Below are 20,054 nucleotides of genomic sequence, written 5' to 3'. Positions count from 1 at the left end.
GATCCATCAGAAATGTTTGGAAACTATTTCCAGGATAAAATTGTCAAAATTAGATGCAATATTGACAACATATTATGTGAAACACCAACGTTCAAAACTTTTGAAGGCACTATACATCGTTCTCCACTACTTTCTCCTCATTTTCTAAAGTGACTGAACAGGAAGTCCGAGACGTGATAAAAGCATCGCCTCCAAAGACTTGTTGTTTAGACCCAATACCAACAACTTTGCTTATCACTCATTTGCATATCCTCTTACCTTTAATTACAGTGATTGTTAATGAATCTCTTCAAATAGGAAATGTTCCGGACTGTTTTAAACACAATATTGTTACTCCTTCATTGAAAAAGTCACAGTTATCTCCTGAAGTGCTTAAAATTTTTAGACCAGTTTTTAATATACCATTTATTTCTAAAGCATTGGAGAAAATTGTCGCCAAACAGCTTAAATGACATTTAGTTAAAAATAATCTTTTCGAGGCTCACCAGTCTGAATATAGGCAACATCATAACACAGAGATCGCATTAACAAAAAATCTGAATGATCTTCTCTGTACGGTTGATGAAGGCAACGTTTCTATTCTTACTCTTACTCTTCTGGATCTGAGTGCGGCATTTGACACGATTGACCACTCGATACTTGTCAAACGCCTCTCTGAATCTTTTGGACTGTCTGGAAATGCACTGAAGTGGTTTGAGTCGTATATAAATGATCGTTCACAGTCAATAATTGTAAAGGAGAATCTTCTTTTAAATTATTGTATGGATAACCTCAGAGTTCAGCGTTGGGTCATTTACTATACACACTTTACACGCAACCATGAGGCGACATTATTAGAAGGTATGACATTAATTTCCATATGTACGTTGATGATAACCAACTTGATGATAACCAGCTTTATAAATCGTGTCTGATGTGAACCTATCGGTTCAAGCAATGGAGAACTGTGTGGATAATTTAAGAACTGGATGGTCGAAAACTATCCTCAATAACATGAATAATTCTTTTCTGGTAATTGAAAACGAAATAGTTTATTTTACGGACAAAGATAAGAACTTGGTAGTATTTTTTGACTCCATGTTCACCATGAGGCATCACACTGACGGCTTTGGTAAAACTTTGTACTTTGAAATTAGAAGAATTGGTCACCTTTATATTTACTGGGGTTGTTGGTTATTGAAATGCTTTAATGTATAACATTCCGAATCATGCTGCCATATTATTATGAAAATGAGGATATCTGATAACGTTACACCGCTATTTTAGACACTACACTGCTTGTCAGAAATTTTAGTTATGTGTTTTAAATATTTTAACCAAACAACACCATCCTATCTATTATATCTTTTGTGTCGTTATGATCCTCCTTGATCCCTTTGATCAACTCCTTCTTCGGGTACCAAAAAAAAGGCTCGAAAACATTTTCTGATAGGGCAGTTTCTCATGCCGCCCCAAATGTATGGAAATCACTGCTATTAGATGTTAGAAGTAGAGCATTTTTGTCTGAAATGACATTCAAAAATACCTTAAAACACTCCCGATGAATTCTTCTTTGTCTTGATAATGTTATGAATGGAACTGTGTGTATATAAATAGTCCATAATTTCTGAGAAGTGTAATTGTTATATGTAAGGATGTATGATTTCCATTCCTGTCAACGTGCGCCTAGAGCTGCGGCAACGCGGAATTGGCGCTATATTATTATTATTATTATTATTATTATTATTATTATTATTATTATTATTATTATTATTATTATTATTATTATATAATCATATTATCTTGTTCCAGAAAATGACAATTGAATGTTGTCCGAGCACTATGAACTGTGCATACGAAGTTCTCGTCAAGTTTTCGCCAGAGGCGTAATATCCCACTTATCGCTGCAAATCAAGCCCAACCTACGTGCACATGTTTGCAGCTCAAATAACGGAAACGGAATTATTAGCTAGATTTCACATTGATACAATAGGGAATACTCTACGTTGGTCTGAGAGTATTTCCATTACAACAACGAGCCCAAACAATTTGGGTTATCAGACCTGTTAATAAGTAAACGTTACACCCGACCCTTTTAAAAAATGCAAGGCAAGCACGAATCAATTTGATATATTTATTTGTATACAATGAGTGTGAAGCCATAAGGGAGGAAACTAAAAGATGAATGAATGAAAAAACAAAGGATTTGCTAACATCATGTTTCTTTAAAACCATAACGATAGTAGAAAAAGAGTAAAAAATAAGGAAATATAAAATGTTTGCTATCAATAACCTGAATGGCAAACATGCTACATCTCTAGATTACTTGTATGGTGTGACAAATAAGGACAATTGTGACCAGTCGGGGCGGACTTCTTGCATAAGATTAACTATTCAGCTCAACTGTTTTAGCTGCTAACAAATCTGGCACTAATTGTTCCCCAGTTGCTAAGCATTTTGACAAAATCAGTTTAAAATGGGTGCTGTTAGTAAAAATTCAGAAGCAATATAACAACTTATTCCACCTTCATGAAATTCACATGGATGGTAGTGGATAGATTTGTCAACATGCTACCGCAATCAGATATGCAAATTAGGTAATGTAACCACGGCAGCCATCTTGGAAAGCTAAGTATTATACAAATTTGCTATGCTACCGTACATTTTGACCCATACTTCCACCCAAAATGAAAATAAACATTATTTCAAATTGATTAGAGGGAGTTATTTATCTTAAACTTCAATAGATTAAATTTCCTAAGTCGGTTTTCTTACTTTAAATTCAATTTACTTCATTTAGTTCATTGGGACATTATATCGGAATAAAGTGCTCGCTTACTAATCCGAACCAGCGACCAGCTGAATGCTAACCCTTCTGCCAATGCAAAAGATAGCTTCTTCTAAATGTGAATAACAAATATTTTGATTATGAACTTTATTTTGTTTTTTAAAAGACCGGGTATAAGCAATTCTTTTAAAATGAGTTATCAATTCAACCCGGTCCACTAATTACCGTCCGGAGAGCCGTCCGAGGTCATCTAAAGTATTCTAAAGCCATCCTCAGACCTGTACGAAATTTTCCAGAAATCGTCCGCCTTCCGAAAGCTCCTCGTTATGCTCCGGACGGCAATTAGTAATACTAAGTACTAATACTAATTGCCGTCCGGAGCAGAACAAGAAGCTTTCGGAAGGCCTTTCTTTTCGACGACTTATGGAAAGCTTCGTACAGCTCTGAGGGCCTCCGGATGGCCTGAGAATGCTATAGATGACCTCCGGACGGCTTCCCTGGGCCGGCGGACGGCAATAAGTATTACCAATTAGTATTACTAATTGCCGTCCGGAGCCGTGAGCAGAACGAGGAGCTTTCGGAAGGCGGACGACTTCTAGAAAGTTTCGTACAGGCCTGAGGGCCTCCTGATGGGAGAATGCTTTAGATGACAACTCCGGACGGCTCTCCTGGGCCGCCGGACGGCTCCGGACGGCAATTAGTAGGACCCCAGAGAATAGTGCACATCGGAAACGCGTACCCTTACGAGGAATACAACCTAGGACCTTCCAATCCAAAGGCAAATCTCACACCACTAGACCACTTAGTCACATCTTATGTTCAATCCTCATTTGAGGAAGGTTGACCTTTTGGTGTGTTTTTTCCCTTATAATTTTCTTTCTGCTTTATTTCGCAATGTTACATATACATCATTATACAATTGTCATCCTATTATAATGCTATCCTCAGTTTTGAGTCCAGTTTTGACATCGGTTGAATTTTGACCAGTTTTCAATAAATCTAAATTTTGGGCTTATTCCGCTTGGACAATGCATTTAAAGTATAGCTTTTAAGATCTCAGTGGCACAAAACAATAATAATAAATATTAATGGCGCATTTCCACAGATTAACCATGCTCAGTCCACCTCACAATGCTCTCATTACTTTCTTAGCAGGCCTTAAGTAGCCAAATGTCCATACCGTACAGTTCAATTTGCCAGTTAAGCCTCCTTTCTTTATTATTACTCATGCGCATTGGAATTGATTGAGGTTATTTGTATGAATGACTTATCCAAGGAAACAACACCACGAGTAGAATTTTGGGGTCATTGTCAGTCATACGATCACTGACCAGGCTCAACACCGCTTGATGACAAAAGTGCATACTCATGTCATCAGAAAATTAAAAAATAATTGTTACCTTCTGGATGTGATGCTTTTTACATAAATTATTTTCACCAGCCGTTTTATAACCCAGCTAGGTATTGCTGAGTTCAGTGGTTGGGAAAGAGATGAGGAGGCACTGGTGGTGCAAGAAAAAAATAATCTCCACAACTCTTTGAGACCGAACCTGGTAGTTGTGAACCCATTTAGAGTCTTTCTCAATTAATCCATTGACGGCGAAACTGAGTTTCTTTCCATTAATTAGAACTCTTTATTTTATTATAACCACAGATATTCAAAAATAAGTTTTTATATAGAGCAATATCCTCTAAATTCTGCTCAGAGCGCTTTACAAGAGGTCCAAACTTAACCAGACTTAACATGAAGGACGACAGAGACAACGCTTGTTGCTGGTGGCACTCATTTTACACCTGAGTACGATGAGAGAATTTGAATAAAGATTATTTTCCACGACTCAAATGTGCGAATTTCATAGAGGGACTTGAATCAGAAATATGCAAGTCATCCACAAGAACACAAAGTAATATCACAAGACCACATCATTCCACAAGACCACAAAGGATTATCACAAGACCACATTATACCACTAGACCAAAAAGTAATATCACAATACCACAAAATCATACCACAAGACCACAAAGCCGCCAAAAGTAAAACTTAGGGAAAAATTTCACATAGGAAACAGGGAATTGATTAAATGAAACTCAAGTCGCATCGTTGAAGCTGCTGCCGAGGTGGAAACGGTACATATGATGTTAGGTTTGAACCAAATCGAAAAGAAGGGTTTGTCCCACTGAGACTTTGGGGTTTTGAAAGGAATTCAACACAATCTGAATGAAACATTGTAAAAGCGCACTGAGCGTGGCAAATCCGTTGAGATGCACGTATACTTGTTAATATATATTTAAAACAACTCTTTTAAAAAATCAAAAGTCGTAGTAATTTGTATTATTTGGATTGAGTTATCATTACTTCTAGGGGTAGAGGAGGTTATATAAGAGGAGAAAGAAAGAAAACATGGAGGAAGTGAAGACAAATGTAGATGAGACGAATGAGGATAGGAAGAAGAGCGATATTGTTTGCTTCTCTTTTTTTTTAGTTTCTAATATGCTTTACAGCAATTTGGTAGGCAATTTTTAAGACGGATTATGACGGTGATGATGATGATGATGATGATGATGATGATGATGATGATGATGATGATGATGATGATGATGATGATAGTGATAAGGTCTTCATAATATCATAGATCTAGTATTTAGCTACATCCATTAGCGCTTAAGGAAAATGAACACAAAAGGATCAGTCCCAACTCGGAATAGTGGCATAGATTCCATTACTCATATATCCGTATTAGTCTATATCAAAGACCATGTTTACGTCCATCACAGTGCAGGAATAGATCAGAATCTTCACCAAGAGGGATACAGTAAAATCATTTAAGTAGGTCGGTATACTAAAACTAATATAAGTCCAGAGCCTCAGCCAAGACAAAACTAATAGTTGGAACAAGAACATAAAGCAGCAATGGAGGGCAAATATCATAATGTGAGAAAGAGGTAGAAAATGTGACCTTCTTGGCTCACAAGGAGAGGTCAAGGACGCCTTTAACAGGAAGAAGAAGGAGGAGGAGGAGGATCGAGGGGAAGACCGATGAAGAGCATGTGTTGGATAAAGAGAAGAACGGAAACGCCGTACTCTGAAAGAAACCCCCAAAAAACACGTATCTAGAATTGGTGGTGCGCCGTTTCTAAGCATTAACCAGAGTATTTCCTGATTTACCCGGTTTCGTCCCCTTGACTATTTATTTCCTCTATGAAAAGGACTGAGATACCTTTAGTCAATGTCAAACACAGAAATAGGTCAGGTCCACTTTGTATTTTAACACACTGACGACACGATGCCTTTTTTCAATCATCTGTGTTAAAAGTGAGTAATGCTCAGGACCTGTGGGCTGTTGACTCCGGTTAAATAGGCAAGCACTTAAGGTGGCTATGGAACTTCGGTTCACGAAACGCTTGATTTCAGGGCCAAAATATACTGTATTAAAATTTTTCGAGTTAAAAATAAAACAAAAGTTTATCCGACTAGTTTTAATAAAATATACGATATCTGACGTAATTTTCAAAAGTGCATGCACTGTATGTTGATTGAAGAACTGAAGGCTCATACTATAAGATAATAGATAAAAGGTATCTATGTCAATAGCTTGTCAGGCATGGCAAGAAGAGGTCACAGAGGAGCCATCAATTTTGGCCAGAAAACTCACCCTTCAGACTTCGATCGATCAAAAGGACTCTCATCTTAGCAAAAACTTTCAAACCTAGGACTTTGCGATGTCCCAGCCTTATGAGTTTTGCCAGGGTGTAATTTTAATCCATTGATTTTTGAAAGACGAATTTTCTAGCCAAAAATTTAAACACATGTTTTATTTCAGAGTTTGGCAGTAAAATATCTCGTCACAAAACACCAGTGCTTTGATGTAACCCTTAATTAAGATGATAACTTTCAACTTAACGATTTTATACATTGTTATTGTTCACATCCTTCATACAAAATTCTGTGTCAAAAACATATAGATTTACGGAGAGCATTCTAGTCAGCCCCTCTTTGTCACACCTTCTAATATTGGAAACATAATGTTGTTGATATTATGTACAAAGTGTATGCATGAGATAATAACTCCACCTCACAAAGCGGTATTTTACCCGTCTCTCGTATCGCTCCCTTCCTCTCAAATCTCAATTTTTGACACAATCAGGGACAAAACTAGATACACATAAATGCAAAAAAAAACAAAAAACAACCAACCAAAAAAAAAAAACCCAACAAACTCCCATACACCCATCAACTCTTACAAAACACACAGTCACATGCGAGCAAACGTTCATACAAATACATGCGCACAAATACACACGCACACACATCTATATTATATATACACATGCGCTTAAACGTATTAACAGTAGACCTCGGATTCAACGAGTTGAGATACGACGAGATATTGGTTATAACGAATTGAATAAAAATTGTAATCCGTCGTTATTTTATTTGATATTTACACTGTAATACCTCTGCCAAAATTTACTGTTTACAGGGCTTCATAGCCAAGTCAACAAAAGCTTTTAATGTTACACCACCATTCATAGCTTTTGGTAAAAAGCATTCCTATGTTAAATATCATCTAACGCCTTTACACAAGTCCCGATGACAGGACGACGAACCCTTATCTATAGCTAACTCTGATAACGATTTTCAACTAGACCACTGATTTAATGAGATTTAACCCTCGGTCTGTTCGATCTCGTTGTATCCGATTTCTATTGCATTTACCCTTTTATTAACTCTCCTTTTATCTATCTTACTCACTCACACAAGCCTTGCTTTTTTTCTCACAGGAACCATTCTTTAAATTAACTTTTCACTCACGACACCTTTGATACACTGTTTAAATTACTTATTCCCACTCAGATTATATTCCTTCTACAATGCTATAGCTTGTCAATTGCTTATAATGATTGAAGGAAACAAAAACAGCAAAGGGTTCATCTAGTATTCAACATATTATTCAATGACTCAAAATCTAAGCAATATGATTTGTTCAATACTTCCAAAACATAAGCTGACGTCACATCTTGTCCCGATTTGGATTTTCCGCCAAAGCTTTTCGACTGACGGGCTTGCTCATGTCTCTGTTGCGCGGGGGAAGAGGGGGTTTTCTCTCTGCATTCTGTAATGATGACGAGATGAAATGAAAATAAATTTTTATGATTTGATGGCATGATCGAGTGTTTTGCATTTTCCCAAGAACTAGATTGTGACAGCTATAAATTATATAAGCATCAAGATTACAGCCATTGCAATCAAAAGAAAAAACAAAAAACAAACAAACAACCAAACAAAGAAAACAACAAACATACAAACACATACACACATATCCATACACACCTACACTCACATCCACACAAAAATACACATACATCCATACACACATACACACACAATCACGCATACGCTCGTACATACAGATTGTTTTAATACACAAAGAACGAAAGAAAAAAAAGAAAGAGAGAGAGAGAGAGAGAGAGAGAGAGAGAGAGAGAGAGAGAGAGAGAGAGAGAGAGAGTTGAGAAAGATATTTCAAATTAACAACTGGCAAAAAACTCTTTCATTTAGACCTAGAAATTCCTACTTTATATATATATATATATATATATATATATATATATATATATATATATATATATATATATATATATATAATGTGTATTGCTATATTAATCATAATCTGTGACCAAATCGAAAATAAAAGTTGAAATTTAAATGTGTAGGACAGAAAAAATGCAGTGCGCTCTCCAATCCTTTAGCAAAACCTTACATCAGTATCCCCATTCTCCTTGACCGAGGTAGAATAAGAGGCCGGGACAAGCTCAGAGCAATAGGAGACGGTGCTGTCAGTGCTGATTTTACGGTGGTTTTCTCCCCTGGGTAGCGCCATCAGCGTCTGGAGATGTTCGCAAACGCGACGGAATCTTCTTGACGGACCTGCAAGTGGAAATACAATTCAATAGTCTCATGTCACGTCCGCCTAGCAACGAGCAGCTTCTAAACAAAGAAAATCGGTACTTTTTATATTCTTCATGCCGGCTAGAAATTTTTCACATGTCATGTGATCAGAATGTATAAAAGTCAAAACATGATCATATTTAAAATGTTTTTTTAGTCTGTAGGCCTAGATACACACTTTTATGCTTGTCGGAGTATTTCATAGGGGCGTCCGCCATTGTTCCGATAGTTTAGAACCAGTTACTAAGTTACGAGGTATACTTATTTGCAGGTCTGATAACCCAAATTGTTAGGGACTCATTGTTGTATTTGAAATACTCTCAAACTAAATAATACAAGAACGTATCATAAAAAAGCAGCATACTTCGAGTGAGGATCAAACCTCAGACTTCCTGATTTAGAGCTACTATAGAGGTTATCCGATAAGTGGGACAATTTGATTTTTACCTTTCGAATTGGAACAAAAATTAAATACAAGTTTTAATTGGCGTTTTCAAGTACTCTGGGTAGCAAAATGAAATGTTGCACACATTACAGGTAAAACGTGTATATCCGGTACTATGTGGGGAGGAATCTGATCAAGAGAATTTGGTTTAAATCCTTGTTCATAAGTAAATATGACAGCTTTAAAAAAGAACGAAATAACATAGGTATTTTGTTCTATTTTGAATTTATTATAATTATTTGCTGTTGCAATCCATCGCTTCAAGAGCTTTGATTTAAGATTAAAGTCAAAATAATAAAAATTTAAAAAACCCAAGTTTTTTTATTTTAATTTTTGTTTTTATGTTGTAATTTATATGTTTAATTTACTCTGCTCAATGAGGGGAATTCATCTCAACTTTTATAAACTTAATTCAAATTAAGACATCAAATCCTAATCGCACCGTTATGATCTACTTCATCAATACCAACATACAATAACAGTGAACCAAAGAATTTATACATAATATTATTTGGTATAAATAAAATAAATGCATCCTTGAAATTCTGAAAGAACACTCGTCTCATATGCAAAGAGATAGGAATCATTCCGGGTGCAGTCTACAATTATTTACCTCGCCTGAAAAACAAACAAAACAACAACAAAAACCACAACAAAATACACCCAAAAACTTAATTTTTTATAGCGCAAAATTTACTCAACGTGCTCAAAGCGCGTTAAAAAAGGTCCCTGTCCGACAGCAACACGTAACATGTAGGACATGTCCCGAAGCCATTTGTTAGAGCTACTATTATAAATGGCCAACAATGTATTTAAATTATTGAACGGACATCGTAATTCTCGTGGTTATTTTCCATGGATAAGTATTGCTATATAGGGAAAAATGAAACGCACTGTTATGATAATTTGCGAGAGTGGTTCTATAGCAGATATTTATATAGCTACCTGTATGCCAATTTTCATGCTTTCAATCCGAATGTGCATGGTTTTAGCCTAATTCCCCAACCCCCCCCCCCCCCCCCCCCCCTCCCCCCAAACTACAATGAATATGAAGAAAATATATGTATTTACTCAGTTATTTCCCTTGTTTGGAACAGGACGAACAGCATAAATGAAAATAAAAATAATATGCCTTTACGAAGCGCTCGTGCTGCCAATCCTTATGTACAACTGTGGTACGTGGGGTTTTACAAAAAAGAATTTGGACGCCCTGGACTCCCTTCATCGCAAACAACTGAGACGAGTTATTGGGTCACATTGTCCAGATAAAATGAGTAATGAGGATGTATATGACAGATGCAGAGTAGAACCAGTCAGTACGCGAAAAAAGAAACAAAGATGGAAGCTGTTCGGACACGTGCTCCCATGAGATGAAAACATTGAAGCTAAAACCTCAATGGATGATTACTTCAAACAAGAAGCCAAATACAGAGGGCGTACACCAACTTCATTTCCAACAACATTGAATCAAGATCTCAAAAAATATCAAATATATTTATAAACAACAACCAAAGAAATGATTTCAACAAGGAAACACCCTCAGCACCTTAACACACGTGATGACATTCAAAAGTTAAGAATACTTGCACTTGACAGAGATTTATGGAAACAATTTACTAACTGGATACTAGAAACAGACAGACACACTTGAAGTAAAACATGCATTCACGGCAAGCGTCCATAGAGACAGCGCAGCCATATTCAATTCAATTTCCCTTGTTTAAAAGAGCTGTAATAGGGAAAATCTAAGGCCTTAAACCGAAACGTTATGATTGATTGCCAGAGTGGTTCTATAGCAGATGGTTTTTTATGGGTCTTGGTAACCCGTATGCAAATTTTCATGCTTTCAACCCAAATTTGCACGGTTTTAGCCTAATTCCCCCTTCCAAATCTATATTTCAAATTTTGAATTTTACAATTCAGTTTTAGCATGGGATTCGTCCCGATAGCTTGTTTGGAGATGACTTGTCACATTTTAATTTTATTTTTAAATGAATTAGATTTACTCTTCGTACACATATTTTCAGGTTCAATCACCGAACCCCATTATGGACTTGATTTGGCATTGCTCAAATGGATAACAAAATACTGCATTCAATTCAATCACTTACAATAAAACACAGAAACGAGGAATTAGACAAAAAAGTGGAAGACATAGAAAAGTCCAAAAATAACGCATCGTCTATGTTCAAAGCGACGAAATCTCTGAACCGAAAACCATTCGAGAACCCAAAACTACAGGATAAATTTGGCAAACAGACAACAAATCCCAACGATATCCTTGACATTGTAACTGACCACTTCCAGCAGAAATTTCACAAACAAGTCTCACAAATATCGCCCTTCTCAGGAAACCATAGAGACCTAAACAACCGCATCACAACAACTGAAGTTAGAAATAGCATATAGTGCCTAAACAATAACAGATTCCCAGGCGAAGATGAAATTCCCGCTGAATTGCTGAAATGCGGTACCTTCTCCCTGGATCTGAGCATTGCAAACATAATGAACAAAACATTCTCAACACACAAAGACTGGGACATAAACAGCGGTGTCCTAATTACAATACAAAAACCAGGAAAAACGAAAGGACCCGTAAACAACCTGCGCCCAATAACATTACTGAATACCATAAGAAAAACACTGTCAACTATTGTCCTCAACAGAATTAGACCGAAAATAGAAAAATATCTATCACATAGCCAAAGCGGGTTTCGCCAAGACCGAAGCACATCGGACGTTGTATGGACACATAAATGGTTGGCAGCAAAGGCACTCAAAGAAAACATATCCATAACAATAACCGGAATAGATATGTCCGCAGCCTTTGATACGATCGACAGAGGTAAACTTTTGGAGATATTAACAGACATAGTAGACGAAGACGAGCTCCGAATAATCCGATTTCTCCTCAGCAACACAAAGATACAACCAAGGATATACGGGGCCACAAAACAGACGCAGTTCGAAAATAACATCGGGACCCCCCAAGGAGATAGTCTGAGCCCGATTCTGTTCACAATATACTTAGAACACGCTCTGAAAGAAGTTCGAAAAGTCATTCCAAAACCAACGACTCATATTGAGAATGCAATCCCTAGAGAAATCGCCTATGCAGATGATGTCGATTTTATTGGATCAACACCAGCAAATATAGACATCATACAAAATACCCTCATGAAATATAACCTCCAAGTCAATGCCAATAAAACCGAATTTACAACAATATCGAGGAACAAAGAGGAATGGAAAAGAACAAAGAAAGTCGGCTCACTAATTGGAGACACCGAGGATGTACAAAGAAGAAAACAGCTATCAAACGCCGCACTCAGTAAACTCACCAATGTATGGATTAGAGGTGACAAAATAAAGAGAAAAACCAAACTGAAACTGTACCGTGCTCTTGTAAAACCGGTACTTCTGTATAACTGCGGCACTTGGGCGTTGACAAAATCCGAAGAAGAACATCTGGATGCCTTCCATCGCACACAGCTAAGAAGGGTACTGGACATCAAATACCCAAAAAAGATCTCAAATGAATCACTCTATAAGATCACAAAAGAAAGACCAATCTCCCTTGACATTTTACAACAACGATGGCAACTTTTCGGTCACATACTACGCAGGGACAAAAACATACCAGCTAACCAAGCCATGTCGGGATACTTCCAAAAACACGGGAACCTTTTCAGAGGAAGACCGATCACAACACTCCCTGTGATCCTAAACAAAAACCTCACAACACTTGAACAAAGCATTAGTCTCTTAACGGCAGGGGACCTTGAAAATCTGAGAACCCTAGCAGAGGACCGGCAATATTGGAGACACCTCACACAGGAAATATTGGAAACAGCCAAGGCGACCCGATCTTTCGGTCGAGACGCGAAAGGCATCTAAGTCAAGTAAGTCAAATGGATAATACTAATACTTTGCCTTGCTTTGAGAGTCATTACAACAATGAGTCCATAAGAATTTTTGTTATCAGACCTGCAGAAAAGTACACGTCGTTTTACTCCAACGGCTTTTAGGGACAGACACTAACCTGAAACCAGAGTGAATGTTAGACAGAAGACTGCCGCTGAAGCCGCGTCTCTTTCTCCTGGGGCGGCACTGATGTCGACTTGGAAACGGACATTCCTGGAAAACATGGAGGAGCCTCCACCTCGCCTGTACTCGCCCCTAAACGTCGTGGTGGAGACCACACAGTGACTTAAGTCACAAGTCTGGGAAAAGATACATTATTATTGGAAAATAAATGAATGAAAAATTTAATAAAAATTATTGATTAATAAATTAATTAATTGCATTTTCGTTTGAACATTTATAAAACTCACGGACCGGACTGTTACCGCAACACCGCCCGTCCATGAGAGGGACGCTTTGCAATCGTGGAGTGGTGGATGGCGTCGATTGCAGAGCGTTCCTCGCGTGGCCAGGCGGAGTTGCCGTAACAGTCGGGTCGTGGGTTCAAATTCTCATCGCCGCAATGTTTTTATTCTCGATTGCCTTTTAGCACTTTTCTACTCACTTTAGAATCAAGAAGCTTATATATATATATATATATATATATATATATTATATATATATATATATATATATATATATATATATATATATATATATATATATATATATATATATATATATATATATATATATATATATATTATTTTAATATTTACCACAATGTTGGAGTCAATCTACATCGATATTTCAGGCCTAATCAGCCATCGTCAGGACTATGTGTTACACGAGTTTGGTTTGTTGTCTGTTGTTGTTTGTTGAAGTCCATTGCTACGTGTCGAGCACTATCCGTACCATATTTGTATCAAACACGATTCAATATATATATATATATATATATATATATATATATATATATATATATATATATATATATATATATATATATATATATATATATATATATATTATATATATATTATGTGTGTGTGTTTGAGAGAGAGAGAGAGAGAGCGAGAGAGAGAGAGAGAGAGAGAGAGAGAGAGAGAGAGAGAGAGAGAGAGAGAGAGAGAGAGAGAGAGAGAGAGAGAGAGAGAGAGAGAGAGAGAGAGAGCGAGAGTCATTTTAAAAACTTTCAAAAGTTTTATAGTTTAAAAAAAATCAGGTAAATTTTTGCATAGAATGGCTTTCTTTTCGTAAAAGTTGTGTCATTGAGTTTTTAGAATTTTAAAAAGAAATTTGGCATTGGATCTGAGGTCTCTCAATGGTATGTAGTTTAACAATGTATGTTAATTGTTTATTGATGCTATGCATTTAGCAAAAAAACAACTCACAACATCCGCAAGCCGGAGATAACGTACTGACACGCAACAATATGTGTAACCTTAAACGTTTATAGTCTCATTGATATAATTTAGTGAGTATTAATCATTAAAATGGCTGTCTAAAAACAATAACAAAGAACTGAATGACGTAAATTTTGTTCTTTCTATAGATAGAAAGTGCTTGGCTAATAAGCTCACAACTTCTGTCCCCGCAGTTTTTTGCCATTTCAAACGCCAAAATTTCCCATAAAAAATGATAAAATTTGCCATCAAAATAGCAAATTTGCCCAAAATTTGCCGATAGTTTTACAAAAATCAAACAATTAAAACAACATGTACGGTAAAAAATTGACACATTTAGGGCATTTTGTAGAATATTGATGTCACAACATGTCAACATGAATTTATTTACATTTTGAATGGTTTATAATTATAATAATATCCATAGTAAGTAAGTAAAAAAAAGAAGGAAGTAATCAAAATCTTTTATTAAGTTCTTAAAATTTGGGAAATCAAAGTGAACAATTGCATAAAAAATTCAAAATTTGAAAAACTAATTAAGGAGAGGAAAAAAATAACTATTCACAAGGAAAGAGAAATAAAATCCATTTTCCATTGGAGGCACATTGAATTTGTATTCTCTACTTACTATCCAGTTTTGAGCATTATCATTATTGCTTTATATTTCAATTTAGGCCTAATGGGTTTTTGAATGAAAAACAGGGGATAAAAAAGGCGAAAAACAAAGCTTGATATCTCCAATAGCCTAGGCTAGGCCATAGAAGTGGGAGGCTAGGCCTAGACATGTTTGTCCGTTATTTAGTGCCAATTTTGGATGCTAGCATTGAAAGTCGCCGTCTTTTCACAATTTTTCATAGCTTTTGGGGTTTTTTAAAAACAAAAAATCGTCAATGTAGAAAATTGCGGGGACAGCACAACATTGCCATCCGGATGTATAACGGATCAACACACAAAACTATGTGAAACCAAAGAATGTTAGTCTGGATAATACAGTTAAGTGAGAATGACACATAAACATGGATGGCAAAAAAACAATCAGAAAGACCTGAGTGATGCCAACTTCATTCTATTTATAGATATAACACAGATGACGTAATTCAGGTCTTTGTTATTGTTGTTTTATTCCATCCACATTTATGAGTACATCTCACTAAACTGTATGAACCAGACTATAAAAGTTCATGGTTACACATAGTTTTGTGTGTTGGTCCGTTATACATCCGGATGGCAATGTTGTGAGCTTCTTAGCCAAGCGGATACTATCAATAGATAGTGTGCGCTTGGCGTAGAAACTCACATTATCATCATAACGCACCAACACACAAAACTATGTGTAACCTTGAACATTTATAGTCTGGTTGATACAGTTCCGTGAGATTTATTAATAATCATGGGTGGCAAAAACAATAACAAAGACCATGAGTGACGTCATCTTCGTTCTATCTATTGAGATGTCTTGTAAAAAGACATTGTAAAACAACTTACAGAAAGGAATGCATGGACTAAATCGGCCTTGACCTGAGAGAAAGACTTTTCCCTGACCATAACAAAATGGTGTTCTTGTTCCATTCCCATGAGCCCACCAAACCAGGATCTCTTGGCAAGTCTGTAGACACAAATTTCCTCTATAAATATTCGAGAAGCAAATTAAAATTAAAATACAAACATATACCAAAAAAAAACCCAAATAAACAAACAAAAACCAATCACATGTACTTATAACGCTAAATCTTAATTTGAAGAAAACTGAATTAATTTTCAATTTAACATTTTAAAAATAAGTAGGTCTGAGACTTTATGGCATTTTTGAGGGTCACTTTAATTGATAGGTATTTTGAAGTAAGCATTTTTGGCTAAAATGATAAGAAGCATTATATATATATATATATATATATATATATATATATATATATATATATATATATATATATATATATATATATATATATAAATTATAAAAACAAAAACCATGAAATAATAGTGCTCAACTTTAGGATTAAAGGAGCTATTTATAAACATTTGAAAGATAATTAACACCAACAACATATTCAACGATGCAATCCCACCGTACACAAACGCACTACAAAAAAGTGGATATAACTACAAACTAAAATATGAGGAAGAGACCATTACTACCCCAACAAAAAAACGACAAAAAATACGACACATAACATGGTTCAACCCACCCTACAGCAAGAATGTGACAACTTCTATCGGTAACAAATTCTTCAATCTACTACAAAAATGCTTCCCTCCCGGTCACGTTCTACACCCAATCATGAACAAAAACACAATCAAAATAGGATACACCTGCATGCCAAACATACAAAACATTATTTCCTCCAACAATAACCGAAAACTATCACAGCCAGCTCAGCCCAGCAACAACCTAGGGAAAAAATGCAACTGTAGGACGCAGGCAACATGCCCACTAAACGGCAATTGCCTGACTCAAAACGTAATTTATCAAGCCACAGTTACACGACCAGACACACCAAAACAAGAAACATACATTGGCCTCACCGAGTGTTCATTCAAAACCTAATACAACCTACATACATCTTCCTTCAGAAACATACACAAACGACATTCTACTACACTAGGCGAACATATTTGGAACCTCAAAGAAAAAAACATACAACACAGCATCACATGGAAAATCATCTCCAGAGCACAGTCGTACTCCCCCTCTTCTAAGATTTGCAACCTCTGCTTGGAAGAAAAATTCTTCATCATCACTAAACCGAACATAGCAACACTCAACAGAAGAAACGAACTAACATCCTCATGCAGACATAGAAACAAACACCTTTTATGTAATTACGAACCTCCATAAACACGAATCTAGGAAAATACGAAAACACAACAATCTACTTTCACTTCCACTTCCTGATGAGAGCAACGCTCGATAACAACGTTGTCAAACAATCTTAATTATCTTTCAAATGTTTATATATATATATATATATATATATATATATATATATATATATATATATATATATATATATATATATATATATATATATATATATATATATATATATATATATATATATATATATATATTAGATCAACGCTTTTACAAGCATAAGAGAGAAAGCAAGACCAATTATCAGGCATAATAAGTAAATTCAAAGCTTAAAACATATATCAATGTATCTTGCCAGATTGTACCTAAATGTCCAACACAGACAGTAAAATGGTATTCCACCAAGAGGGGTACGCTCAAATTGGCTATACTTATTTAGAGGTCTGATAACCCAAATTGATGTAGGCTCATTGTTGCAGTAGAAAAACTCAAAACAACGCTTAATATTGTCCATATGTAACAACAGTGTTAACCTGAATTCATAATTGCGTTGAGTTATCAGACCTGCAAATTTGTACTCGTTGGCGCAAATGGTTACACAGGCATAGTATAAATATACAATTTTCGAAATTGTATCGGTTTTCGGTTTGAGTCGGGTCACCATAACTTGTTACGCCACTTCATAATAAAAACAAGAAAGTTCAAGGCCTCAAAAACTGTTACCCCTCGTCGCTACAGTTCAATAAAATTGAGCGTACATTTATGGGCCTACAAATGAACCTAGCAACCGGTCTTTATCATTACTAAAGGGGGTGTAGTAAATTATATTATTGTACAGATAACTGATTTAGAAGGAAGAAGGTCATTCACACACAAAGATACGTCAATCTGATTGTCTCCCTCCCAGGAAAAGACGCCAGGCAGGGCCTGTACAAAATTGAATGGCCTGAGGACCAACGAGTTACAGAAATAGGACCAGTAATAAGAGAAAACAAACCCAATAATGGTGCAACAATACAGCACTCTCGCCTCCAACCCAGGGTTATGTTAAGTAAATAAACAAGTAAATGGAAACAGTCGACTTACTCTGGGGAGGATTCCGGGGTCATATTTATCTCGTCTGACGTAGGAACTGGGGAGAAGACAAGAGTAAAATCATCAAATTAGTTTGCCTTCAATTGAAGTGGCTATTAACAAAGCAGTAGAATAGATTTATTTTAAATAAAAACAAACAAACCAACCAACAAAAAAAAGCACAGATTTAAAAAATCAGATTCAAGTTTTGTCCAAAAAAAAAGACAAAAATAAAACAATGAATATATATATCTTGTTGTTCTGACAGTGCTCGATAAATTAACAATTCAGAGCATTATAAAATGAGTAAAATCAACTCACATTTCGTCTGATAAGTTGAAGGGGGAGAGAGGGAGGAGGGTGTTGTTACATTGGGAGGGATAGTGTGGGAAAGAGGGGGTGGGGAGGATCAAAATTACCATCGATCTACTCTCCATCAAAGAAGATCGCAAAACTTACAACTGATGAGCCGCCTGGGGTGTCGAAACGGCCGTATTGTTGGACGAAATGTGAGTTGATTGTACTCATTTAATCATATATATATATATATATATATATATATATATATATATATATATATATATATATATATATATATACATTTAGACAGTATGTACAAAATAAAATAAGTAGACCCGTGATATATATAACCTTCTGGAACCAAAAGAAAGCTCCACAGTAACACTGTCACAATACAGAACGAATGAATATATAGAATAATGGAATGATGACAACGATCATGATGATGCTGCTGCTGATGATGATGATGACGATGATGATGATGATGATGATGATGATGATGATGATGATGATGATGATGATGATGATGATGATGATACTGATGATGAAGAAGGTGGCGGTTATGATGATGCTGAAGATAAAGACGATGACGACGACGACGATGATGATGATGATGATGATGATGATGATGATGATGATGATGATGATATACATGATGGTGATGAAGATGAATACTGATGATGAATAAAATGATGATGTTAATTGCTAAAGCAGACAAGCAGAGGTAAAGTAGTTCTAAAGATCAATAGATATTACTGATTAGAGTAATTCGTTATTCACTGTATGAGGGAGAAGATTGGTTTACACAATTTTGAGTTGCCAATTAAAATCCTACAGCAACATTTTGATAACGGTATTATTATCCTGTCATTACACAGACTGTGCTTTCATATAGAACTAATTAGTATGCGCTATGCATGTTTTGATAAATTATCCAAATTGATTTGAAATTGAACTTAGTTGTTCAATGGAAACGAGAATTTATGACTAGAATAAATATAACTGATGATGATGATGATGATGATGATGATGATGATGATGATGATGATGATGATGATGATTGAGGATAATGATAAGATTAATATTCTCCAAACTGGAAAAGATAACCATAACAATTTAACGTGCATATCGGGATAGAATCTTTCTTTACAAGGAAAGGACTACTTTATTTACATTATCGTTAATAGCTGATTAATTAAAATTTTGTTCAAGCCTGGTCATGGCACGTGTAATTAACACGTTATTTCTAAGACATGGAGGAAAGGGGGAGTCTTAATGTCAAAGTCGGAAATTAAATTCTAAAAAATAGATTAGATCATAGGTGATGCTATACGAAAATCAATGGAACAGGGAATCCTTAATGAAGATAAGAGAAAAAAGAAATCCATTTTCCGATA

General features: G+C 35.8%; 1 protein-coding gene across 20 annotated transcripts in view; it reads right to left on the bottom strand.

Annotated features, from left to right (window-relative positions):
• Positions 1 to 2,099: 2,099 nt before the first annotated feature.
• Positions 2,100 to 20,054, bottom strand: part of LOC144978574 (serine/threonine-protein kinase BRSK2-like) — a 188,598-nt gene continuing 170,643 nt past the window's right edge. For 17 of the 20 annotated variants that reach the window (XM_078924820.1, XM_078924824.1, XM_078924810.1 and 14 more), the window contains 5 exons: positions 18,370 to 18,415; positions 15,957 to 16,077; positions 13,205 to 13,385; positions 8,530 to 8,696; positions 2,100 to 7,881 (listed from right to left, as the gene is read on the bottom strand). In XM_078924820.1, the coding sequence (XP_078780946.1) occupies positions 7,780 to 7,881; positions 8,530 to 8,696; positions 13,205 to 13,385; positions 15,957 to 16,077; positions 18,370 to 18,415 (617 nt within the window). In that variant the 3' untranslated portion in view covers positions 2,100 to 7,779. The remainder of the gene's footprint in view (positions 7,882 to 8,529; positions 8,697 to 13,204; positions 13,386 to 15,956; positions 16,078 to 18,369; positions 18,416 to 20,054) is intronic. The other 3 variants (XR_013646538.1, XR_013646537.1, XR_013646536.1) reach the window with 1 other exon arrangement.

This window comes from Berghia stephanieae, chromosome 8, assembly GCF_034508935.2.
Source record: "Berghia stephanieae isolate SIO BIC M18660-M18661 chromosome 8, UCSD_Bste_1.3, whole genome shotgun sequence".
In the NCBI taxonomy this organism is placed as follows: domain Eukaryota; kingdom Metazoa; phylum Mollusca; class Gastropoda; order Nudibranchia; family Aeolidiidae; genus Berghia; species Berghia stephanieae.
The sequence above is the reverse complement of the archived record's forward strand: the minus strand, read 5'-3'. Positions and strand labels throughout refer to the sequence as shown.